This window comes from Carcharodon carcharias, chromosome 18 (assembly GCF_017639515.1).
Source record: "Carcharodon carcharias isolate sCarCar2 chromosome 18, sCarCar2.pri, whole genome shotgun sequence".
In the NCBI taxonomy this organism is placed as follows: Eukaryota; Metazoa; Chordata; class Chondrichthyes; order Lamniformes; family Lamnidae; genus Carcharodon; species Carcharodon carcharias.
Window position 1 is genome coordinate 84,482,039 of NC_054484.1, and position 27,516 is coordinate 84,509,554.

The 27,516-nt window shown below is 39.9% G+C and overlaps 1 protein-coding gene across 2 annotated transcripts in view; it reads right to left on the reverse strand.

Moving 5' to 3' along the window:
* Positions 1-27,516, reverse strand: part of zrsr2 (zinc finger (CCCH type), RNA-binding motif and serine/arginine rich 2) — a 38,956-nt gene that overhangs the window by 6,140 nt on the left and 5,300 nt on the right. Inside the window, exons 3-10 of one of the 2 annotated variants that reach the window (XM_041210767.1) lie at positions 22,804-22,876; positions 21,927-22,035; positions 20,380-20,466; positions 18,054-18,092; positions 10,795-10,910; positions 7,719-7,932; positions 5,485-5,540; positions 4,589-4,698 (exon numbers count right to left, since the gene is read on the reverse strand). In XM_041210767.1, coding sequence (XP_041066701.1) covers positions 4,589-4,698; positions 5,485-5,540; positions 7,719-7,932; positions 10,795-10,910; positions 18,054-18,092; positions 20,380-20,466; positions 21,927-22,035; positions 22,804-22,876 — 804 coding nt within the window. Of the gene's footprint in view, positions 1-4,588; positions 4,699-5,484; positions 5,541-7,718; positions 7,933-10,794; positions 10,914-18,053; positions 18,093-20,379; positions 20,467-21,926; positions 22,036-22,803; positions 22,877-27,516 lie in introns of both variants that reach the window. The other variant, XM_041210766.1, reaches the window with a different exon arrangement.

The window sequence follows — 27,516 nt, forward strand, 5'->3', positions numbered from 1 at the left end:
CAAGCATTTCTGCGGCAGTAAATGTGACTCCAGGATGGAGCGTTGCCTTCCTGGTGCCAGTGTCAAGGACGTCACGGGACGACTGCAGGACATCCTTTGGGCGGGGGGGGGGGGGGTGGAATCTGTCAGAAGTTGGGGTCCACATTGGTACCAACGACATAGATAGGAAGAGAGATGAGGTCCTGCAAGCAAATTTCAGGGAGCTAGGAAGGAAATTAAAAAGCAGGACCTCAAGAGCAATAATCTCAGAATTACTCCCAGTGCCATGTGCTAGTAAGCATAGGAATAGGGGGATTGATCGATTAAATAAGTGGCTGGGGAACTGGTGTAGGAGGGCGGGCATCAGATTTCTGAGGCATTGGAACCAGATCTGGACAGGTGAGACCTGTACAGGTTACATCTTAACAGGACTGGGACCAATGTACTTGCAGGGAGATTTGCTAGTGCTGTTGGAGTAGGTTTAAGCTAGCTTGTCAGGGGGATGGAAACCTGAGGGGTGGCCCAAATTGGAAGAAAGTAAAGTTGGTAACAGGAAGTAGTAGTGAGACTAGAAGGCAGGAGAAACAAAACAGAGCATTGAGTATGCTTTGAATGCGGAATGATGTCAAAAAGATAAAAGTTAAGGACACTCTACCTGAATGCGCACAGCATTCACAATAAGGTAGATAATTTAAAGGTACAAATAAGGGTAAATGGGTATGATACAATTGCCATTACGGAAACGTGGCTGCATGGTGACCATGACTGGGAACTGAATATTCAAGGACATGTGATGCATTAAGGACAGACAAGGGAAAGGAGGTGAAGCTGCACTGATAATAAGGGATGGATCAGTGCATTGCTAAGGGATGATCTCAGATCAGAAGAATGATGTGTAAAATCTGTTTGGATGGAGCTAAGAAACAGCAAAGGGCAGCAGACATTGGTTGGAATTATTTACAGGCCACCAAACAGTAGTGGTAATGTGGGTCATGGTATTAATCAGGAGATGAGAGAAGCATGTAGCATGGGCAATACAGAAATCATGGTGACTTCGATCTGCATATAGACTGGGTAAACCAATTGAGCACTAATGCTGTGGAAGAGTTTCTGGAGTGTGTTAGGAATGGTTTTCTGGAGCAGTATGTTGAGGAGCCAAATAGAGGACAGGATATTTTAGATCTAGTATTATGTAATGAAAAAGGGCTAATTAATAAGCTTGTTGTAAAAGAACCTTTAGGGATGAGTGACCACAGTATGATAGAATTTGCCTTTATGTTTGAAAGTAAAGCAGTTCACTCTGAAGCAAGGATGTTAAAATTGAAAAAAGGAAATTATGAAGGCATGAGGGACAAATTGGTTGAGGTGGATTGGGAAAATGCATTAAAAGGTATGACTATATAGGCAATGAATAGTCCTCAAAGAATTATTACGTAGCTTACAGTATTTGTACATTCCTTTAAGGTGCAAAAACCCAAAAAAAGTCAGTCAACCGTAGCTGACAAAGGAAGTTAAGGATTGTATAAGATTAAAAGAAAAGGCTTATAAAGTTGCCAGAAGTAGTAGTAAACTTGAGGATTGGGAGGTTTTTTTATAATATAGCAAAAGAAAACAAGAACTTGGTAAAGAAAGGGAGAATAGAATATGAATGCAATTTGTTAAAAAACAAAAACGGACTGTAAAAGCTTCTAGAGGTATGTAAAAAAGAAGCATTTGGCTAAGACAAAGGTGGACCCATTACCGGCAGAGACAGGAGAATTCATAATGGGGAATAGAGAACTTCCAGCAAAGTTAATGATTACTTTGTGTCTGTTTTTATTGAGGAAGATACAGGAAATCTCCCAGATTTAGAAATCCAAAGGACCAGGGAGAATGAGCAGTTTAAGGAGATTAGTATAAGTGTGAAGGTTGTATTGGAGAAATTAATGGGACTGAAAGTCGCTAAGTTGGACCTGATATTCTGCATCCCAGAGTGTTGAAAGAGGTTGCTACAGAGATAGTGGATGCATCGGTGATCATTTTCCAAAATTCCATAGATTCTGGAATGGTTCCTGAAAACTGGAAGGTAGCAAATGTCGCCCCATTGTTTAAGAAGGGAGGGAGATACATCCCTTTTTATTAGTGCAACTATAGACTATTAGCCTTACATCAGTTGTAGAGAAAATTTTAAAGGGGGTGATAAATGGATATTTGGATAATCATAATTTGACTGGACATAGTCAGCATGGATTTGCAAATGGGAAATCACGTTTGACGAATTTGGGAGTTTTTTGAAAATGTTACTAACAAAATATATAAAGGAGAGTCGATGGATTTAGATAATCAGATTTTTAGAAGGCTTTTGATAAAGTCCCCCACAGGAGGTTGATTAGCAAAATAAAAGCTCGTGGGATCGGAGGCAATATACTGGCATTGATTAAGGATTGGCTAACAGGCAGAAAACAGAGTAGGAATAAACAGGTCATTCTCACGTTGGCAGGCTGTGATTAGTGGGGTACCATAAGGATCAGTACTTGGGCCCCAGCTATTCACAACATATATCAATGATTTGGATGTGGGGACCAAATGTAATATTTCCAAGCTCACGGATGATACAAAACTAGGCGGAAAGAATGTTGTGAAGAAGATGTAAAGTGGCTACAGGAGGATTTGGACAGACTCAATGAATGGGCAAAAACATGGCAGATGGAATATAATTTGGCAAAATGAGAGGTTATCCACTTTGGTAGAAGAAACAGTTGTGCAGAGTATTTCCTAAATGGTAAGGGATTAGTAAGTGTAGATGTACAAAGGGACCTGGGCCTTATGCTTGTCCATAAGTCACTGAAAGCTAACATGCAGGTGCAGCAGGCAAGTAGGGAGGCTGATGGAATGCTAGTATTTATTGCAAGAGGATTTGAGTACAGGAATAGTGAAGTCTTTTTTCAGTTGTATAGAAGCTTGGTTAGACTGCACCTGGAGTACTGTGTGCAGTTTTGGTCCCCTTACCTCAGAAAGGATATTACTGCCATAGAGGGAGTGCAATGAAGGTTCACCAGACTTGTTCCGGGGGATGGTGGGACTGTCTTATGAAGAGAGATTGGGGAAACTAGGCCTGTATTCTCTAGAGTTTCTAAGATGAGAGGTGATCTCATTGAAACCTACAAAATATTAAAGGAAGAGACAGGATAGATACAGGTAAGATGTTTCTCCTGTTTGGAGAGTCTAGAATCAGGGGACACAATTTCAAGATAAGGGGGAAGCCACTTAGGACCGAGATGAGGAGAAATTTCTTTACTCAGAGGGTTGTGAATCTTTGGAACTCTACCCTAGAGGGCTGTGGAAGCTCAGTCATTGAGTAATGTTTAAGGTAGAGATTGATAGATTTCTGATTAACAATAATGTAAAAGAGTTATGGGGATAGTGTGGATAAAAGGCATTGAAGTGTTCGATCAGTCATGATCGTACTGAATGGTGGAACAGGCTCAACAGGCTGAATGACCTTCTCCAGTTCCTACGTCTTATGTTCTTAGTCTATATTAGGATAATTCAAGTCCTCTATGATCACTACTCTATAGTTCTTGAATCCCTCTAATTTTCTTGCAAATTTGCTCCTCTATCTTTTTCCTACTATTTAGTGGCCTACAGAATACATCCAGTAATGTAATAGTACCTCTATCGTTTCTTAACTCTAACCAATAGATTATGTCCTTGACCCGACATTCCTTCTTTCTCCAGCACTGCAACGATTTTCTTAATCGATACTGTCACCCTTCCTCCTTTCTTTCCTGAACACCTTTTATCAAGGGATATTTACTACTAAGTTCTTCCCCTTTTTTGAACCTAGTCTCCATTACTGCCACAACATCATATTCCCATGTAGCTATTCACACCTGCAGCTCACCAACCTTATTTACCAAACTCCATGTATTTAAGGGGAGGTGATGGCATTGTGGTATTATCGCTGGACTAGTAATGCTCTGAGGATCTCAGTTCAAATCCCACCATGGCAGATGGTGAAATCTGAATTGAATAAAAATTTGGAATTAAAAGTCTAATGATAGCCGTGAAGCCAATGTCAATTGTTGTACAAAACCCACCTGGTCCTTTAGGGAAGGAAATCTGCTGCCCTTACTTGGTCCAGCCTACATGTTGCTCCAGACCCACGGTAATGTGGTTGACTATTAAAAATGCCCTCAGAAAGTCACTCAGTTGTCACCACCACCTTCCCAAGGGCAACTAGGAATGGGCAATAAATGCTGGCTCAGCCAGCGAAGCCCACATCCCATGAATGAATGAAAACAAAATTTACCTACATGCACTTAAACCTTACTGTAAGTTTTTGCACCTGTTTATTCTTCATCTTGGTTCTCATCATGCAGTCAAGTTAGTTTAAACCCTGTCTATGAGCACTGGAAAACTGCCCGCATTGGTCCCAGCCTGTATTAATATACTGTACAGTACAGTAGACTATACTATAGGGACTATAGTGGAGGCTAGATAGCCAAACCTAATTTTCATGAAGATTTGACTGATCATTACAAATTTGCAATTACCAAATAACCAGATTAAATTAATAAATGTGTTAACATAATGAAAGTACAAAATGAAAAATACATAGAGAACAAACCACATATTGCAGTTTTCCATCGAGTCACAGGTGAAAATTCACATTGCAACTGCTTCCCTGCATACCAACGCCCATTGAAAAGTGCAAAGGCCTGTTGACATTCCTCCTCCCTACAGTAAACCATAAGCAATCAGCTGTTAACAAAGAAGCATCAAAAGATGACTAATTTCCTAAGAGATCTACACAGGTACTTTACAGTGCAGGTTACACTCCAGCAGAGTCTTGGGAACAGACCACAGAGCCACAGAATATGAAGCTTCATATCCCCAAGGTATGTAACTGATCTGATGTGTTTTGGTAGGGCAGGGGCAGACACTGAAGGCAGGGAGGAATCAGGGAGAGTCACAGTGGGGAACAAACCTGCAGCCAATCGCTGAGAAGTACTGAAAAAGGCTGAGGTGTGGAGAGCAAAACGAAGGAGTGGGACATGACAAAAAAGAGATATACAGACAATTAACAAAAACTTAGAAAATGTTTTCAAGCTGCAGTTTCTCCACTTGGTTCCTGCCCCAAGTCAAAATGTCACTGTTGAAGCCCCACTCCAGGTACCACAGAACCAAACCCCAGCTGAAACTTACTCCCAGTGCAGTATTAAGAAAGTGCTGGTCTGAAGTGACCTGCTTTGGACAAGACATTAAACTGGGGCCCTACCTGCTTGCTCACATGGACGTAAAAGATCATTTGGTTCCAGCCTCCTAACCAAAATTTATCACTCAACTAATTGATGATTTATCTCAATATTGTCTAAAGCCTTTGCTGTACACAAATTGCTTATCTAATGGTGACTATATTGCAAAATAAGTTGCTGGCTGTGAAGTGTTTTGGGATGTCTTGACGATGTAAAAAATACTAAATAAATCCATCAATGAAGAGCAGTGTAGAAAATACAGACTTACTTTTGATATTGGACGTACACATTTCCTCTGAGGTGTGGCTCATAATTGCAACTAACCTGGAAAATTAATACTGAGAATTAATATTGCAGTTTTGTGCATTTAAAATCTGGCATTGCACCATATTAGGTGCAAGAATTTGGCTTTTCAAGAATTTTTTACTCTGTTCAATCTTAGTCTTAGAACTCAAAGCTAATGACCATGTGGAAGACAATCCTTTTTAAAGGATAGCCCAGAACAAGATGTGTTCTTCAAGCCAGTATTGTTTGAAAGGTGTGTATCATGTCGTGGCAATGGAAACATCTACAGTGTTATGAAGCTGGACTTTACAAGATGGTTATGTTTTAAAACATCCCTTTAACTTTGGCAGAATTGGGAAATCTGGAAGAACCCCAGCTAGGAGACATGCCTATATGATCTGATTGTCATAGGGAGAGAAACAGAAACATATTGAAATATAAAGTGAGTTTTCACACCTTTACACAGTAACTCAGAAAAGTGACAGCTACTTTTTAAGACAGAAACAGAGGGCAGCAACTGCTGTGGAGAAACAGAAGGACTGTTTTGTGTTAACAATCAAGATGATGCTTGGGAGTTTGTTTTCTGTGTGAAAAGAAGGGAACAGAACAGACAGGACTTTTGAAGCTTTAAGGAATGAGGAGTTCTTGGGGTGGGCCTTGTTGATGAAAATCAGATATGGAAAGTAAAGGCTGAGTGGAACAATTTCTGGAGGTCAGTGGAAGTTTCGATCTAGGGTGGCAAGGAAAAGCAAAGCTGGTGGTGGGAGTCAGAGACGGACTGCTCCTGTAACGTTATATATCTGCACAACAAAAGGAGTTGTAAGATGTATCGTACATTAGTTAGTGTGAAAGTACCTTTTCTTTAGTTAAGTGTATTAATTGTCTGTTAAGTGATGTTTGATCTATGTTGATTTTAGTTGGTTTGTTACTGCAAAAGTCTTAAAACATGAAATCTTACCCTTTGGTTATTTTTAATTGGCTGCTGGGCAATTAATCCCTTTTTAAAAATTATTGGTCTCTAGGGGGATTCATTACAATAGTTAACATCATAAATCTGGGAAGAATACTTACAAACCTGTAACAAGTTACAGGAAACACGAGTTGTTCAAATGCCTTACAACTTAATGTGATAGGCAATTCAACAATTGGTACCTCCTCGTTAAGCACTATAGGGCTATCGTTAAATGAAACAGAGTAGCTTATTATCTGTCCCTCTCCAGCAGCATCAAATGTTGAATATGAGCTGGGTCAACCCATTTTTTGGTGAGTGCAACTCCAAGTCAGCTAAAGAGATTTGAACTACTGCATAACTTCCCAAAGGTTGTGTGTACATACTGTAGAGAAAAAGTTACATTTGAAGTTACAGGGACAAATTTATTGATCAGGTTCAGTAGTGAAAAATATCACTATTATTGACCTTGATTTGCATGCTCCTCCATCAATGCACAGTTATCCTCTGGACAAGCAAAGTAGGTCAATTACTGAATTAGTTGCCAGAAACCCCAGCATTATTGACCCATACACCAGTGAAAAATGACAAATGTTAATTTGTTAAAGGGCTACAGGGACAGAGCCAGGGAATGGGAACGACTCGATTGAATCCAAACTAGCTCTCTGTAGAGCCATGGGCTTCCTGAGTAGTAATGTCCATGACTCAAAGTCATGTCAAACATACATTAGCCCCTTGGTCGGACCACACTCATGTTCTAGTCACACAGTTCTAGTTTCAACATTACTCAAAAGATTTTAACATTATAAAGTGCAAAAATCATTTACAAGAATGATGCCAGAACTGAGGGGTTATAACGATCAGGAAAGACTGAACAGGCTGGGACTCTTTTTGCCAGAAAAGACTGACAAGTGAGCTAAAAAAGGTCTTCAAAATTATGAAGGGGCTCAGTAGGTTACATGTGGAGATGATGTTTCCACTGGTTGTGGGGAGTTCGAAACCAGGAGCCATTAAATAAGATTGTCACTAATAAATCCAAGAAGTAGTTCAACTTACTACCACAGGGAATAGTTGAAGCAAACAGCACAGATGCTTTTGAGGAGAAGCTAAATTAACATGAGGGAGAAGAAATAGAGGTTATGCTGATAGGGTTAAATGAAGTAGAGAGGGTGGGAAGGAGGTTTGTTAGGAGTAGATGCAGCTGAATGGCCCTTTTTTAGTCTGTAAATTCTATGTAATATGATCAATTAAATGAATGTATAAAATACCTTAAATTGTACAACTTTTCCAATGCTCTTAAATTCAGGTAGTACATCCTCATAAAATTCCACAAACTGCTGGTAAATGTCTTCTTCACTGTGCTCCAGCCCAGAATCTGTATCATAGTCATCTCGCCTACTTTCCTCCATCCCAAAGGTAATAAACATGGCTCGGATAAGAAGAGTTTGACTTGATGCTGGGTAAACATGTTTACGAGAACACCTGTATGAAAGAAATTTGCAACCATTCTGTTTTACATACATAGCTCTCAAAGACAGCAGTAATTACAAGAGAATTTTTACTTTCAAACTAACTGTGTCTGATCCAACTGTCTACCATCTTAAAATGACAGTTAACATCACGTGATGAATCGGTTTGTATATTGATTAAGCAACTGAACCTTTACGGGCATTTTATAAGGCAGCACCTTTGTGAAAGGTCCAGAAATCTAGACTACAGAATATACTCAAAACATACATAGCAACAGGAATTCATCCACATTCGAGACTTTTCATCATATAATGAGTGACCTTTGTTCTGTATGCCCCGGTTCCCTTACCGCATAATCAGTAATCCTAGCCTTGAAGGTTTCAATTGACCCAAAAATCCACAGCTCTTTTGGGGAGGAAATTCCAGATTGCCACTATATTTGAGAAAGTGTGTTGTGATTTCACTCCTGAATGGTCGATCTCTCCTTTTAAGATTATGCCATGTTTTAGATTCCCTCTCCCAGAACAAATAGTGTCTATATATCCTCTCTATCTAATCCTTTTATCATCCAGCTCATTCTTCAAGACGAAGGTGACCATGTTCATCATCTGGAGTGATTGGTAGGGTTTGGGTGGATACATAGGTGAATGCTAAGGCCAATCTGTGCCTGGAAGGTTCTGCTGCAAACAAGACAGGATACCACAGATGATGGAGGTTTGGATGAATTGCTGGCTCAGGGTTTCCCCTCCTTGCATTTTCTCTCTGCCTGTGACATGTTTTCGAAGGAGTCCACACCATTTTATTCGGTTGCGCCAGGTCCAAAGATCCTGGGCGAGTTTCTCCTAGGACTCAAAGTCAATATCAAAACTCCTAAGTGAAGCCTTCAGAGCATCCTTGTAGTGCTTCCTCTGACCCCCTTGTGAGCTCACCATAGAAGATTTGCTTTGGTAAGTGGATGTCAGGCATTCTGGCTACATGACTAGCCCACCTCATCTGTCATTGTCTCAGTCTGGTGTAAATGATTAGAATGCTAGCTCGGGTGAGGACCTTAGTGTCTGGTACTTTGTCCTGGCATCTGATCTTCAGAAGTTTCAAGTGAAAATGGTTGAGCTTCTTGGCATGACACTGGCATAGATCAAGTCTTACAGAGTGGGCCGGACTATTACTCTACAGACTTTCAGTTTGGTAGGTGGACTTACTCCTCTTCGTTCCTAGACTGATGTGTGAAGTCTGTTGGAGGCTGCACTTGCTCTGATAATTCTTATATATTTGTCATCAACAAGTGTGTTGCCGAGATAAGTGAACTAATAGAGTCCAACAAATTTCCTACAATTGACCAGTCTGTAGTTTCCGGTTTCCCCCTCTCTGCTGTCTTAAACAAAGGAATGACAATTGCAATTTCCAAATTCAAGGAAACAATTGTCATAAGAAATAAGAGTAGACGATTCGACCTCTCGAGTCTGATCTGCCATTCAATAAGATCATGGCTGATCTGATTGTGGCCTCAATTCTACCTTTCTGCCTACCCCCATAACCCTTGGCTCCCTTATAGATCAAGAATGTGTCTAACTCAGCCTTGAATATATTCAATGACTCAGTTTCCATTGTTCTGTGGGTAGAGAATTCCAAAGATTAAAAACTCAGAAGAAATTCTTCCTCATCTCAGTCTTAAACGTGACACCCCTAATTCTGAAACTGTAGTTGCTAGTTCCAGATTTCTGCCAGAGAGGAACATTCTTCCAGCATCAATTCTTGTCAAGGCCCAAATATAGGGAGCATTCAAAAATTACTACAAAGATATCTGCAACCTCCCCACCTGTTCCTCCCGAGAACCTAGGGTGAAAGCCATTCAGCCCTGGAGATTTACCTATCCCAGGTCTCATTATTTTCCACAACGAGAAGTAGAAACCTGAATCCAAGGAATCAGTAATTCCTCTAAGGCATCAGCCTTGACAGAATCTTTACTGAGATTAATTCAGCTTCAAAGAAGTTCCAATATTAACAGCATCAAAACAAGCTCAAGAGACAAGTCATTGATAGTGTGATTATTCAAGAAAGAAGGGAGCAGGTGCAAAAAAATTTATACCTTAAGTCACATACACCACTTGTTGAGTTTCCAAAACACCACAAGTTACTGAGTGTAACATCAACCTAAGTCACATTCAAATTTAACACTTATTATTTGCTGGCATCTAAAACAACCAATTTTTTTTTTTATTCAGCACTGTAACTTCTCAGCAACCTCTGCAAAATCAGCAACATATGGGCTAAGATTATGTCACAGCATCCAAAACCTACAAATCATGTTATACCAGCTTTCTGTAGCACTTGTACAACAATGGGAAAGAAATTCTCAGGTGGTGGGGGTGGGGGCAGGAGGCATTTTGACTTATGCCGTCCCCAACGCTGATATGTGAAAATACAGATGCAGCTATAAAATTAAAACCACTTCTTAACAGAAAGAGAAATTCTGCTGTTTCCAGGGTTTAGTCTCTCAGTGGTCGCCATTAACAGGGACATTAACAAAACAAGTTGTTGTTATCACTTAAACTGGTTAATCTGGAGCCACATGACCTTTGGCAAACAGTACCAGTAAGATCAGCAATAAGAATCCCCACCAGAGTGGACCAGCTTCAGATCAATTTCCAGGTTGATCCAGACTCCAATCAAAACGAGTAATATCACTTCAGGCCTGTCAGTGATATCAGCAGAATGGTCACGAAAGAAAGCCAACTCTTCACCTGGATGGCAAATCATTTCTTTAACAAGTATATAAGAGGCAGTGGGGGTATTCTGAACAAAGGTCACAATTGAAAGTTGTATTTTGTCCAGTTACACTCCTATTTTAGCATGTATTCAAAATATTTTACTCACCTATCACCAAACCTGCAGGATCCAGTCTTCAGAAAGAACGGACAATACGATTTATCCTTTTCAGTCCCATAATCTTCTGGTGCTTCTGGATTATGCCAAGTGTTACCATTTTCCAACTGCTGACAAAATAAATCACAATTATAACAGAATTATCGATTTTCAACAAAAACCCACTCAGATAATGCTGAATGGAATGAAGAATAAATAATGTGGTCAGATGTATAGAGAAATAGTTGAAGGACAGTTTTTCAGAGTTGAAAGTTATGCTGAGTGGTGATTCATAAAAAGTCGAACTGCTCTTAGTTACTACATACTCAAAAGGAATTCCCATTGATTCAGTACTAGCACCACTGTTGTTACGGATAAACGTTAATGAGTTGGGAGTACAGGGCACAATTTCAAAACTTGGTGATATGAAACTTTGGAAGCATAGCAAACAGAGAATGATAGCAAAGGACTTCAAGAGGAAGTAGACAGACAGATGGAAAAGGTGGACACATGGCATATGAAATTCAATGCAGAGATGTGAGAGTAGATACATTTTAGTATGAGGAATGAGACAAAATATGCCAACTGGGAAACTTTTAAGGGTGTGTGAGAACAGAGATCCAAGGTGATTGGCAGATTAACCAGTATATCAGATCCTGGGCTTTATAAATAAGAGGCAGAGTGTACAGAAGTCAGAATGTTAAGTTAAACCAATATAAAAATGCTAGTTCAGCTCCAGGTGGAGTGCTGTAACCAATTCTGGGCAAGAAGTGTGCATTAGCCTCCAGCTCGTCCTTCCTGCTGGCTCAGAGAGCCCGATGGGGTGCAACCTCAGGTCTTGTCTGATTCTAAACCTTGACCACCATCAAAACCAATTCTATTGTTGCAACACAGTCCGGTCTCTGTCCCATTACCATCATTTATGCCATTTTCCCCTTTGGGCCAGATTGCAGCACCCTCTTTGCTGACTGCGTTTTACCCATGACAAATTGCAACCTTTCACCATTTGTCAACTGTATCCTATCCCACATTGCTCCTGTCCTTGGCAGCCTGCACTGACTTCCTATAGCTCAATACACCAATTTCGGAATCCACATTCAGGAATTCTTCCATCAGAGACGACACCTACATCAATCAAAGCACCAAGTTTAGCCAGTAAGTACCTGAGTCAAACAGAGTGGGAAGTTGCCAGGTTTAATTCCCAGTCTCTGCTGGGCAGCAATAAGAAGCTCTGATTGATCTCAGTGCTTGACATAGGCAGCAGGGAAAGCAAGTCACATATTTCAAGCTCCTGCTCACCAGCAATACAGTTAACATGATATCCAAATAGTGGGGTGTGGAGTTCCACAGGGAACAGTGCTGCAACCACAGTCGTTCACAATTGATGTAAATGATTTGGTAATCGGCAATCAGAAGCACAATTTCAAAATCTGAGGATAGCACCAAATTGGGAGGTACAGATAATTAGAAGGACTATGACAAAATACAGGAAGACATTAATAAACTTACAGAATGGGTGATTAATTGGCAAAAATACTTCAATACAGATAAGTGTGAGATTGTGCATTTTAGTAGAAATAATAAAGGGGTTCCATTCACCTTACAACTGTCTAAATGGGGTAGCGGAGTAGAGGGATCTTGGGGTTTCCACAAACATCATTAAAATTAGTGACAAGATGAATAAGGCCATAAAAAATTAAGGGATACAATTAAAAACCAGGGAAGTTACATTAATCTTATTCAAAACAATCTACAATCTTGTAGTCTGGTATATACCTCATTCTACCATTACCATCAAGCCAAGGAACCAATCCTGGTTCAACAAAGGAGTATGGGAGAGCATGCCAGGAATAGCACCAGACACATCTAAAATGGACACAAAATACTGCAAATGCTGGAAATCTGAAATAAAAACAGAAAATGCTTGCAAAGCTCAGCAGGTCTGACAGCATCCACGTGTGAGAAACAGTTAAAATGTTGAGTCAATTATGACTTCTTCATAACTGAAGGAAAGTAGAAATGTGTTGGGTTTTTTGCTGTTGAAAGGGGGTGGGGGGGGGGAAGAAAGGACAAAAGGGAAGGTCTGGATTGGGCACAGGGCAGGAGAGATTAAATGACAAATATGTCATGAAACAAAAGACAAAGGGAGTGGTAATGGTTGTAGTAAAGAAACAAAGCATTGGTCCAGAGTGAGTGTAAATGACAGAATAATGAACAGCTCTGTCTGAAAACAGAAACATAAAAAACAAGATACAGACTGGCACTTGGCAAAAAAAAAACAATCAAAATGGAAGACAGAGTTCATGGTCCGAAGTTGTTGAACTCAATGTTCAGTCCAGAAGGCTGTAAAGTGCCTAATCTGAATATGAGATGCTGTTCCTCCAGTTTGCGTTGGGTTTCGCTGGAACAGTGCAGCAGGCTAAGGATGAATGTGGGCCTGAGTGCAAGGTGAATTAAGTGACAAGCAACTGAGAGGCTGCGGGACATGCTTGCGGAGTGAGCGGGGATGTTCCATAGAACAGTTGCCCAATTTGTGTTTGGTCTCCCCAGTGCAGAACCACCATATTGAGAGCAACTAATCCAGTATACTAAATTGAAAACACAAATAAATGGCTAAGGTAAATAAACCGTTACAGAACACAAGCTTCAACAACACATGGATCCCAACATCCCTCCAGGTCTTTCTTCCCCTTTATTTCCTCTTGCCATGCGTTCACAATACCCTCTGACCTTCCCCTCTCTAATGGTTAATGATCTGTACTTAGTAAATGACTCAATTTTATCCACTATGCCCCAACCTCAATGAATTGAGCCCGGCATGACTTTGAACTATTCTTCCGTTGACTTTGCTTTCTTGCTCACTTCTTTGGCCAGGAATCCTCCCCGTGAACCCGTCTCCAATATTCTCTCTCCACCCGGACCCCTCCCTTGCTTTTGATCTTTTAATTGAGAACTGTCGATGTGACATCGGCTATCTTAATTCCTCTGCTCTCCTCACTCACTCTAACCTGTCTCCTTCTGAACTTGCTCCTCCATTCTCTCAAGTTGAACCCTGACTTTGTTATCAAACCTGCTGACAAGGGTGATGCTGTTGGTGTCTGGCGTAACAACCTCTACCTCGCAGAGGCTGAGCATCAACTCTCAGACACTTCCTCCTACCTCCCCCTGGACCATGACCCACCAAACATCAAGCCATTGTTTCCAGGACTGTCACTGAGCTCATCTTCTCTGGTGATCTTTCCTCCACAGATTCCCACCTCAGTCCCCCAGCCCCGCACAGCCCACTTTTACCTCCTTCCCAAAATCCACAAACAGGACTGTCCTGGTAGACCCATCATTTCAGCCTGTTCCTGGCCCACTGAACTAATTTCTCTCTATCCTGAGTCTACTTTCTTCCTATCTACATTTGTGACTCTTTTGGTGCTGACATCATTTTAACAATTTCCAGTTTCCTGGCCCTAACTGCCTCCTCTTCACTATGGACGTCCAATGTCTCTACACCTCCATTCCCCATCAGGGCGGTCTGAGGGCTCACGACTTCTTTCTTGAACAGAAGACCAACCAGTTCCCTGGCTGAACCTGTTTTCTCATTGAACCGATTCTCCTGAGTTGTTTCGATTCCAAATTTAAGGGATTCCTATGATAACTGCATGGGTCCTAGGTATGTGGAACATTCAATGTTCCAGTCCCACGCAGGCTCCCACCCCCAACTCTCTTTCCGGTACACTGATGACTGTAATGGTACCACTTCCTGCTCTTGGCCGAAACTGGAAAAATTCATCAACTTTGTTTCCACTTTCTACCCTTCTCTCACTCTCACATGGTCCATCTCCGACACTTCTGTCCCTCAACTTGTCTCTCCATTTTTGGGGATAGGCTGTCATTTATTATAAGCCCACCCACCAACTCCCACTGCTACCTCAGCTACACTTCCTCACACCCTGCCTCCTGTAAGGACTCCATTCCATTCTCCCAGTTTCTCTGTTGCATTTGTTCTGATGGTGTGACCTTCCAGAACAGTGCTGATTTGTTATCCTTTTTCCTCAACCGAGGACTTCCCATCCCCACTGTGGTTGACAGGGCCCTCATTTGTGTCCAACCCATTTTCCACACTTCTGTCCTCAACTTTTCCCCTCCCTCCAAAACAATAATAAGGCTCCCCTTGTCCTAATTTTCCACCCACCAGCCTCCACATTCAAAGGATCAGAAGAACAGCACCTCATCTTCAGATTAGGCATTTTACAGCCTCTAGACTGAACACGGAGTTCCAACAATTTCAGACTGAACTCTGTCCCCCATTTTTGTTCTTTTTTTTTTGCTAAGTGCCAGTCTGTATCTGGCTTTCATGTTTTTGCTTTCAGATACAACTGTTCATTATTCTGCTATCCACATTCTCTCAGGACCAAGGTGTTGTTTCTTTACCTACAATCATTATCACACTCCTTCTGCCTTTTGTTCCAAGACATCTCCATCATTTAATTTCCCCCACCCCTACCCGATCTCAGACCTTCCTTTTTGTTCTTCCCACCCACTCCCGCCTTTCAACAGCATTTAACCCATCACATTTCTATCTTCCTTCAGTTCTAAAGAGTCATAATCAACTCAAAACATTAACTGTTTCTGCACTTTCTCTTTTTATACCTAAAATTGAGGTGCTAACCTGATGAAACTATATCACAGGACCAATGCATGCTAAACAGCGGAGGCAGCATGCTAAAGATGAGCCAAGAGATCCAACAAATAACAGGTCAAATTAAAGTTCTGCGGTCCTCCCATATCCAATTGTGAATGATGGTGGACAATTAAGTAATCAAAGAGAAGAGGATTTCACAAAGACCCATCCTCAATGATGGAGGAGCCAAGTATGTCAGTGCGAAAGACAAGGCCGAAGCATTTGCAACCATCTTCAGCCAGAAGGGCTGAGCCTATTATCCATCTCGACTTCCTCCTGAAATGCCCAACCTTCAGCCAATTTGATCCACTCCACGTGATATCAAGAAATGACTGAAGGCACTGGATACAGCAAAGGTTATGGGCCCTGACAACATCCTCACAGTAGTACTGAAGACTTGCTCTCCAGAACTAGCCACACCTGTAAAGCTGTTCCAGTAGAGCTAGAACAGTGGCATCTACCCCAGAAAATGGAAAATTTCCCAGCTATGTCCCGTCCATAAAAAGCAGGACAAATCTGATCTGGCCAGCTACTGCCCCATCAGTCTGCTCTCAATCATCAAAGTGAAGAGTTGGGTCATCAACACTGCTATCAAGCAACACTTAACCTAGTTGTAACTTGTTCACTAATGCTCAGTTTAGGTTCTGCCAGGGCACTTAGTTCCAGACCTCATTACAACCTTGCTTCAAAATGGCACAAAAGAGCTGAACTCAAGAGGTAAGAATGACTGCTCTTGACATTAAGGCAACATCGGACTGCATGTGGCATCTAGGAGCCGTGGTAAGACTGAAGTCAATATAGCACCTTTCAGGGTACTTCAAGACGCTTTACAACCAATTGGGTAATTTAAGTGTAAAAAATTTGACAGCTAATTTGCACAGAGCATGATCCACAAACTTAAATGATATATAGGTAATCTGCTTTTTAGTGATATTATTTGTGGGTGACTTCATCACCTCAGGGCAGGCCAGGCCTCCATTTATTGTCTCATGTGGAAGGCAGCACTTCTGGCAGTGCAGCACTTCTTCACTGAAATGCCAGCTGATGTTTTGTGCTCTAGTCTCTGGAGTAGAACTTGAGCCCACGATTACCTCTCTCACAGGTGAGAGAGAGCTATGGCTAACAAAGAGGATTTACTTGGATGATACCAAAATTTAAATGTTTCACCTACAGGAAAGATTGAACAGACTGGGGTTCTTTTTTCCAGGAAAGAGACTGAGGGGTAAGCTCACAAGGTGTTTAAAATTATTTAAGGGTTTGATAGCTTGAATGTATTTAAGAGGGGATCAGAACTCAGAGCCATAAACATAAGATAGCCACAAATAAATTCAATAAAGAATTTAAGGGGAAACTTCTTTACCCAAAGTAGTGAGATGTGGTATGCAAGAGCATCCAGCATGATAGCAACAATAAAACTTACGTTTACATGGTTCCTGTATATGTGGAAAATGGCCCCAAGCACTTGAGAGGCTTGCTTGGTCAAAACAGAAGCCAAGCCAAAGAAGAAGGCTGACCAAAAAATTTCCTCAAAGAGCTAGATGCAAATTGGGCCAATCAGAGGGATGAAAATTTAGGAAAGAGTTGTAGGGCTAGAGGAGGTTAGAGAGATACAGAGGGGTAATATAATAGAGGAGGGTGAGAATTTTAAGTTTGTAGTATTGGGAGACTAGAAGTCAAAGTAGGTCAGTGAGGTGGACAGAGATGGCAGCGAGTGGGACTTGCTGTAAGGTAGGATGTGGAAATTGGGTTTTTCTTCCAAACCTTTCCAATAAGGGCATGCATGGGGATCACAGGCACAGATGTACCACACATACAAGAAGTAGGAGGAATAGGCCATTCGACACATCAAGCCTGCTCTGCCATTCAATAAGATCATGACTGATCTGATTATAGCCTCAATTCCACTTTCCTATCTGCCCCCTATAACCCTAGACTCCCATGTCGATCAAAAATCTAACTCAGCCTTGGACATGATTCAATTACCCAACCTCCACTGCTCACTGGGGAAGAGAATTCCACAGACTAACAACCCTTGAGAAAAAAAATTGGCATCTCTGTCTTAAATGGGAGGCCCCTTATTTTTAAATGGTATCCTCTAGCTCCAGACTCCCTCAAAGTTAAAGAACAATCTAAATTCCTTATGATTGACATAGATTTTGAATAATTACATTAAACATGTCAACAAAACCAACATAATTCTCCTTTTGCCATTCTTCCAAACAAGCTTCAGTGGGTACCTGTTAGTTTTCTCTGATGTTGAAACTAATCCTCAGCCCTCCACTTGTATTGTTATTGCAAACATCACCACTTGCCATTATACCATCTTCTTCAGGGAAGATATGAAAGAACTTCAATCTAATGGTCCCTCTTATCAAATAGCAAGAAGTGGAATCATAACTAGATAAATGAATTCTCCTCCCTCCCTATTACATAATGGTTTGAGCCCTATAAAATGAGAACATTCCCTGGAATTCAATGACTCAATGCTGTGCTGACACTGCTATATTTGTTCAATATCGAACAAAATTTTATTAAGTATACTTTACATTAAGTATAACTCAAATTAAATTATTCAAAGGATTCAAAGACCATACAGTACCTGATTTTCTGCCTGATCCAGCATTTTCTGAACAGCTTCCTACAAATGGTGTAAACATAGGACTGGTAAAAACCCTGCAGTACATATCTGGTATATATCTGATTCTACTTGTTAAGAATGAGTGTTTTAGAAAGTGGATTCATGACAGGGGCTTAAATTATTTAAAAAGTTACTTAAAATCAATTAACTTCAAAATAAAATATATGAGCTACATTAAAAACTCAGTTGCAAATACTTGAAATACATAAAAATGTATATATTTATTGGAAAAATACTACAATCCAGCATAGTGAAAAATAGCTTACGATTTTATCGCAAATCAAAATATTGCTCATTCATTTGGGTTTAAGGCAGAATTTCTCTTTCCTTCCCCATACCTCATGTTCTCTCCCAACAATCAGTCAATCCAAAAAATTAAAGTAGTAATCATAACTTTTTAAATCATAATGTACACAGTCGTATAAGTATCAGCATCTGGGACATGACTAGCTCAGTCCCTATATGCTGGATATCCAAGATATACAAATTAATTTACAAAGTAGCTGAATACACACAAAATGGGTAGGGATTTTCTTTGTAATACATACAAATGACAACAGCACTAGCTGAAAAGATATCAGGTCAGTTTGCACAGCAGTGTTTGAACTGTTTGCAAGACTGACATTAATGGACTTGGATAAACTAATTGTACTTAAGTTTTGGGAGGTTTAACATCAAAGGCTATGAAACAAAGATGATTCTATTTGTAAATCTCTACGTCTTACACAGGATGGAGGGATATCGAACCAAAAGACTGATAATTCAAATCACGCTTGCTAAGTATTATGAAAAAGATACATCTTGATGTATTAGTCAGTAAAGACGAGCGGTGGAAACTCTTTAGTGCAGGACTGTTAAGGAATATCACTTGTGTAGGTCCAGATAATTTTCATGAATACATTATGTAAATACAATGCTGTTACAACATAAACCATTACATAACCAAGAAAAGGAAGAATGCATTAAAAAGAATTCCTATATGATTCCTCAAGTTTGTAAGATTAATTGCTTGTTGAATTCTCTTACTTTCTGTTCTAGGCTAGCTTAATCTGGATGAGCTTTCTTAGCACATTATTGGATCCTTTGTACCTTTCAATATACTCCCAAATAATCTATAGGACTGTACCTGAGCAAAATATTTAAACTCTTGATCGAGCACATGCTGTTTGAGCAAAACTTCAGGCTACTAAAGCATTTCTACATACCATACTTAGATAAATATTCAGGGAGCAAATTTTAATTAATTATAGAGCTTGAACTTGCTCCTAACAGATTATCAATTCCCCAACTTCACACAAAAAGAAATGAGCTATTCAGTGAGGAAACACGAATTAAATAGGATTTCATTATATTTTATTGCAAATAAGCTACCTGACTTAAAATTTGAACATTACAAACAGTAATGAACCAATAATAGAGAAAAGTATTTCTTAATAATGCATATATAGCTGTTATATATCTGAGACTGTGGCCCAAATCATATCAATCCATAGTCTTCAACCAATTCTCTCAAATATCTGGGTCACTTTGAGAACCACTGATTTTAACTGTATTCCTACCACTGCTACCTATGACATGATCAAGTTAACCTTTATGGCTAGTTTGGCACTACCTCCTTTGGTATGTTTTGATGTACAACGTGTTCTAACAGTTTACTACACCAACAGATCTTTGTGAAAGCACTATAATGGTGTGCCTTCCAAAAAACATGGCAATCAGGGAATGTACCTTAGCAAAATGGACACATTTGAAGCACTTTTTGAACCATGCCACTTAAGAATAAAATGGCTGGGAGCCAAATAGGTCAGTGCATTCAACGTGGCTTTTTACTTCCCTCAACTACATTGAAATTCAGTTCAGACTGATGGCATGTGGTCATCTGCTGAAATCATGTCTGCAGACCCATGGTATAAAACTGCTCCTACACTGGCAATCTCACTCAGACAGGACTTAAGGTGGGAGGGGAAAGGTGAAAAGCTGCCAAACCGACATTTGCAGGATTTGGAGATTTATTCTGCTTGTAATGTGCTCTAACTGACTGGGGAGTACTTGATGCTGACTTTAGGTGCCTGCAATAGAGAGTATTCCACTCCCAAGCTTGATCAAGCTTCAGCTTGATAAATGAACACAAAAAGTTATCAAGTCTTTTTCATTTAGTTCCATTATTCTTTTGCATTAAATTCTCCAATCAACTGTCCCACTTCAAGCACAAATGCACAATTAAGATATGATATGCTTTTTAAAGAGGATATATGTTGTGAATTTATCCTCCTAGAGCTGGAATCACCTCTCGTTCTCTCCTCTCCTGGCGTTTGTGTTCTACTTCCTCTTTTTCCTTCAACTGCTGCTGTTCCCATTCTTCTCGGATTCTTTTCTGGGAACACAAAAAGAACGGGGTCACACCAGTCAAATCTTATTGTACAAACTTATGTCAACATTGAAACTACCTCAGGTTTAAGGTTGATCTCACTTTTCAGGATTCAGTTCTGAAGTTAAAAATTATGAATTTTCAGTCTGACTGGACGAAGCACACCAAACAATATTTTAGTGTATGAGATATAAACAACTTCTGATATATTTTGTCCTCTGATGAAAATAGTACTATTAGTTCTCAATTCAAACCATTCTAAAAGATTCTCACCTACAAGTTGATCAACACTTGAACTGATTTGACAGTTCCAAAGAGACTTCCTGCAGTAGAGTCAGAGACCAATCGCTAAAGATAAACCACTTTGATCTGACTTGCCTCCAAGAACAGAAACACTTTCTGCACTTTAATACAAGCTGCATTCTCTTCTACTGCAGTTTAACATTACAAGATTCCTTCATATTCATGAGATTCCATCTCCTCCCAGGGAAATCAGTTGTTTTGTGAACTTTAAGAGCTCAAGGTGAATTTGGTTTGGTGCTTCAAAAAGCAAGTTGCTGAATTCTTAACTCATTACAATGCTGTGGCTTTTTGCTGCTTTACTAGGTAAAACAGCAACCGGTACAAATTGTGATTTATTGAGATAGCTTTCTTGAAGCTCTTTCACACTACCAATTTCTCACAACGTAAAAGCTCAGGAAAAGTTGAATTAATTATATTCATTACAACACTTGCAACAACACTTATCAAGGTTAAATTATAAACCAAATGATATTTCAGTTATTAAATGCACATCCTATCACTAGTTAGACCTCAGCTGGAATACGGCATCCAGTTCTAAGCACCGCACTTTAGGAAAGATGTGAAGGCATTGGAGAGTGCACAGAAAAAATTCAGAAGAATGGCTCCAGGGATAAGGAACTTTGGTTATGAAGACAGGTTGGAGGAGTTAGGACTGTTTTCCTTGGAGAAGGCCAAGAGGAGATTTGATAGAGGTATTCAAAACCACAAGGGGTCTGGAAGAGTAGATAGGGAGAAACTGTTCCCACTTGTGAAATGGTTGAGAACAAGAGGGCACAGATTTAAAGTGATTGGCAAAAGAAGCAAAAAAAGTGATATGAGAGAAAACTGGAATGCACTGCCTGATAGTGTAGTGGAGGCAGATTCAATCGAAGCATTCAAAAGGGAATTAGATTGTTATCTGAAAAGAAAAAATGTGCAGGGTTACGGGGAAAGAGGAGAGAATGGCACTAAGTGAATTGCTCATTCAGAGAATTGGTGCAGACACGATGGGCCAAATGGCCTCTCGTGTTGAAACCATTGAGATTTTAGAAATACATCAAGCCTCACCAGCTCCAGATTAGTTCGATAAAACTAGGGGTAAACGGGCCATATTCGCTATCCCATTGCTCTGCCACAGAAGTGTGAGATTAAAGGAAGATGAATTAGTCAATCGTATTGTTTACCTCTTCCTCTTCCTGCTTTTTCCGTGCTGCTTCTTCCTTCTCCTTTTTCAGCTGGAACTCCTCCTGTGCCTGCTGCTCTTTTTCCAACCATTCTACATGCAGACGTTGCCTAAAGGAAGACAGCGAGAGAGTTATTATTACCCTTTACTACAGGAATGGACAAGTTTCACAAAGATTCGAGCAATAGTGCTCTTCTTGGATCTGCTGTAGGACTCATTTCAATTTTGGTACATCTCACTTTCTCATTCAATGTACATTTTTAGCAAGATGCTGCAGCTCACCCTGAAAAAGAAAATCATTTTATATATGGTAAATAAAATGTAGCACTGTCAGATAGCCAATGAAGGGACATAGAAAACAAAAAAATACATTGATAAGTAGACATTAAAAACTGATGCTAGGCACTTTTTCTTGGCTTTTAGGAAGCCTAAGAGAAATGAAGACAGCAGTTTCTATTTTACTGCAGAATTTACTGATAGCAATATAAAACAAGAATGTCAACAGCTGTAGAGAGAGATACAGGATATGCATCCAGGTCTCCATGTCCAAAACGTCATTTAAAAAGGTGCACAAAAATTAACATTACAGTTCAGTAAAAGCAACAAAATCCAAATCACTCCAGTTTAATTATTTTTCTGTTTAGCCATACGAAACTAAAGCAATCCATAGCACGACATTCCAGGCCATCAGAACATTTCCATTTTTATCAAAAAGAGGTGGGGGCAAGGTGGAAGACAGATCATTTTAAAATATCATAGCTCACTTCAAGTGCTTTAACCAGTAGTTGCTGAATCTGACTTCTCTTTGAATGCAATTTGTGATCTGCTTCTTCTATTAAAAACAAAAGGGATCCTACTGGTCACAAAGGGTCACTGACCTTTCAGCCTCCAACTCTCTTTCTTCTTCTTCTAGATCGTCTGCCTCTTCTACTTCCCCTTCGTTAGCTAATTCTGTAAGTTAATGAAAATGATTTTGTATTGTACCTGTCACAAACAGAACTGGTGTGTATAAAATCCAAGTGCATTAATATGCATCATTTTTAATGTGGCATGTATTAAATCAAAGAATAGCCAATATATTTTTCAAAGTGAATCATCACATTTCCCCTAATCTTCACTCCAAGGACAGTCTGAAGAGAGCAGAGTTACTGATAAGCCTACAATCTCAACACTTTCCATCATTCTATTCTGTAACTACATTAAGACATGGGACTTTCAGAAAAATAAGTAACAGATAATCAGACACAGATTTTGATACACACCCCATCACAATCATTCGAAACAACACATAGCCTGAAATGTATAATAAATATTTTTTTTTCCACAAATGCTTCTTTTAGTTTTTCAGTAGAAAATAAAGTTTAATTTATTACAGCCTAAATCATTGAATTACGTAGCATAGAAGGTGGCCTTTTAGCCCATCGTGCCTGTGCCAGTTCTTTCAAATAGCTACCCAATCAGTCCCACTCATTTTCACTTTTGTCCATAGCACCGCAAATTTCCCCTTATGTTGAACTTTATGAACAATACAGCTGAAGAAGCATACAGAAATCAAAAGCTGCATCAATAGGTGTGAAAATAAAAAAATATATAAAAAAAGTTAGCCCCAGGATGTTGACAGCACACAGCCCAGATCACTGGGCGAGCTGTGGCAATAGCACACGGCCCGGGTCATGGTGGCCGGGGACGGGTGGGGGGAGGTGTGGTGGAGCTGCAATGTCCCCGGACCTGGTGGCCTGCTTCCTGGGGTTTTAAAAGAAGTGGCTGCAGAGATGATGGATGCATTGGTTGTAATCTTCCAAAATTCCCTAGATTCTGGAAAGGTCCCAGCAGACTGGAAAATGTAACAGCTCTATTCAAGAAAGGAAGGAGACAGAGCAGCAAACTATAGGCTAGTTAACCTAACATGTTATTGACAAAATGCTAGACTCCATTATTCAGGAGCTGGTAGCAAAACATTTAGAAAATCATATCAATCCGGCAGAGTCAACTTGGTTTTGTGAAAGGGGAAATCATGTTTGAAGAACTTATTAGAGTTCTTTGAGAATCTAACAAGCAGGATAAATAAAGGGGAACCAATAGATGTAGTGTATTTGGGTTTCCAAAAGGCAATCAATAGGTGCCACATAAAAGGTTACCACACAAGATAAGAGCTCATGGCAATGGGGATAATATATTAGCATGGATAGATGACTGGCTAACTAACAAGAAATGGAGTTGGAATAAATGGGTCTTTCTCACATTGGAAAATTCTAACTAGTGGAGTGCTGCAGGGGTCAGTACTGGGGCTTCAACCATTTCTCCTCTTCTTAGGCAGTGTATTGTAGCAAATATGCTGACTATCCAAAAAGTGCTCAACATCTGCAATTTAAAATAGCTTTCCTTCCCCCTCCACAATTCAGGTTTGTATGTGTTAAATAAAAGGCAGTTAGAACAACCAGATATTAGGAAAGCAAGTGATTTAAATGTGAGAATCAGATCATTTCTGCTAAGTTCAAATCAGTGATCTAGCTATCATGACATTATGGCAAAGCGGAACACTTGTCATTACCATCATCATAAGAACTGAATTGTTCCTGTAGGTTGATTGTGATTGGGAGATGAGAGGGTGTTCAAAATCAATGACAGAGGTAGGTTTCTTTCCCTAAAGCACATCAGTGAACCAACTGGGTTTTTACAATAATCATGATCACTTTAAAGGATTCCAGATTTTGACAACTAACTTTAAATTCTCATTGCCATTCTAGGATTTAAACTCGCACAGCCTGGATTATTAGTCCAGGTCTCTGAATTACTACTCCAGCATTATAACCACTGCACACATGTACACCCAATTTGCATGAACAAGAAATTGATCAAACTTATTGGCTGAGTGATTTAATTCATACTATGACTATGACTGTCAAAGTATAAATGACTTCATGAGCCAAAGTCTGTATTAGTCTTAAATTCACTCACTGGTAGCTGTTACCTCTTCAATTCCTGTATGCCCCCTTCCGCTCCATTAACGTCTTACTGTTTTTCGTATCTCAGCTACTGATGGCACCTCATTTTGCCTCTATAGTCCAACCCTCTATATTCACTTCTCTCACCCACTCTACTCTTTCAAAAAAAAATACAAACTTTTCTTCTGTTGTGCCTTTCATTCCCAATCTATCTTTTTAAATTTCCCCCTCCTGATTAGTACCCACTGTTTTTGCACTCAATGTAAAAAGAATGTTGTAGAATTGCAAATTGTCCATTGGTACCAACAGCAGCACTAAGTATCTGTTATTCTACATGACCATGCCAATTTGTTATATTAAATTATTTCAAAATATTACAAATGAAAATAAAGATTGAAACCAATCATTGAAATGGATCACTGAAATATTTACATTATGCTATTCACAAGAAGATTCTAGATTGTGTAAGGCTGACTTCATGGAGGTACGGATTGTCCACAGTAAGCTGGGCAAGATCAGTGGAAGGTATTTAAAAAAAGTGAACATGTTTCAGAACCAGTTTACACCCCTAAAGAGCAGTGACTTGTCATGGACAACTAATGAGGAGGGGGACAAAGAAAATCATACAGGAATGTAAAAAAATAGCAAAGATCCTGGTGAATGAGAATGAAGAGTGACAAAACAGTAAGAACTGCTAAAAGAGAGCATGGAAAAGAAACTTACAAGAGATATCAACATCAACAAAAACTATTTTTCAATTATATTGGGAAGTGTGTATTCAGGAGCAGTGTGGGCCCCTTGAAAACCAATAGTGGTGATATTGTCCATGAAAATAAGGAAACAGTGGACAAGCTAAACAAATAGGAACAGAGGAAGAGGTCAGCATGCCAGACAACCCAAGGAAACTAATACTGAACCAGGAACAGGGACTCAACAAAATTAACATTGGCAAAATGACAGCAATGGAAATAATGGCACTAAAGAGTGACAAATCCCCAGGCCAGGTGGTTACATCTTACAAGTTTTAAAGGATGTAGGTGAGAACATTTGAAGATTATGGTTAGGGCATGTGCAAAGTGGCAAGTAACACTCGCACCACACAAGTACCAGGCAACGACCATCTCCAACAAGAGGGAATCTAACCGTCTTCCCTTGACATTCAATGGCATTACCATCACTGAATTTCCTGACAATTTCCCAGAACAGTGTGTTGTGGAACCAGCTAGGGATGAAGCCATTTTAGATTTGGCATTGTACAATGAGGCAGAGTTAATTAGTAATCTCATAGGAAAAGACTCGCTGGGAGAAATTAATGATAATACAATTAAATGCCACATCAAGCGACATGCTCTAATCCCAAACATGAATATTAAATTAAACAAAGCCAATTACATAGATGACAGCAAGCTCACTAATACCGATTAAATAGACTAAAAAATGGTAATTAAAGTGAGAATTATTCAAATAAAGACTTCAAAAGTTCATCAAAAACACATTCCATTGAAAAGTAAAACTTAGCAAGAAAGATTCATGTGGGTTACTAAGAAAATTAAGGATAGTGTTAAAAAGAACATACAAAGTAGAAGTAGGTCATTTGGCCCCTCAAGCCTGCTCTGACATTCAGTAAGATCATGGCTGATGTGTTTGTGTTTCAAGTTCTAGCTTCCCATCAAACCCCAATAATTTTTGATTCCCTTGCCTAACAAAAGTCTATCTACCACTGCGTTAAAAATATTCAGTGACCCAGAAAGTTCCAAACTCCCACAACCCTGAAAAAATTTCTCCTCATCTCTGTCCTAATTTTAAAACAGTGCCCTCTAGTTCTGGACTCACCCACAAGAGGAAACATCCTTTCCACATCCACCTTGTCAAGGCCGTTCAGGATCTTGTATACTTCAATCAAATCACCCCTCACTCTTCTAAACTCCAGTGGAAACAAACCTAGTCAGTCCAACCTTTCCTCATAAGACAACCCAATAATTCCAGGTATCAATCTAGTAAACCTCCTTTGAACCGCCACCAATGCATTTACATCCTTCCTTAAATAAGGAGACCAAAATGACACACAGTATTTGAGATGCAGTCTCACCAATTCCCTATATAACTGAAGCATAACATCCTTACTGTTGTATTCAATTCCGCTCGTAATAAAGGATAGCATTCTAATGGCCTTCTTGATGACACCCTGTACCTGCATACTAACTTTTTGTGAGTCATGCACTAGAACACCTAGATTCGTAAGGGCTAGAAGGTTAGGAACAGATGAAGCCCATGGAGAATATGAAGAAAGTAGGAAGAAACTTAAGCAAGAAGTCAGGAGGGCTAAGAGGGGTCACGAAAAGTCATTTGCAACCAGGATTAAGGAAAATCCCAAGGCCTTTTATACATATGCAAAAAGCAAGAGGGTAGCCAGGGAAAGGGTAGGCTTACTCAGGGACAGAGGTGGGAATGTGTGTGTGGAGCCAGAAGAAATGCGAGAGATACTAAGTGAGTACTTCTCATCAGTATTCACCAAAGAGAAGGACTTAGTGGTCGATTTGTCTAGGGAAGAGTATGTAGATAGCCTGGATCATGTTGAGATCAAAAAAGAGGTGTTAGGCATCTTGAAGAATAGTAAGGTGGATAAGTCCCCAAGGCCAGATGGGA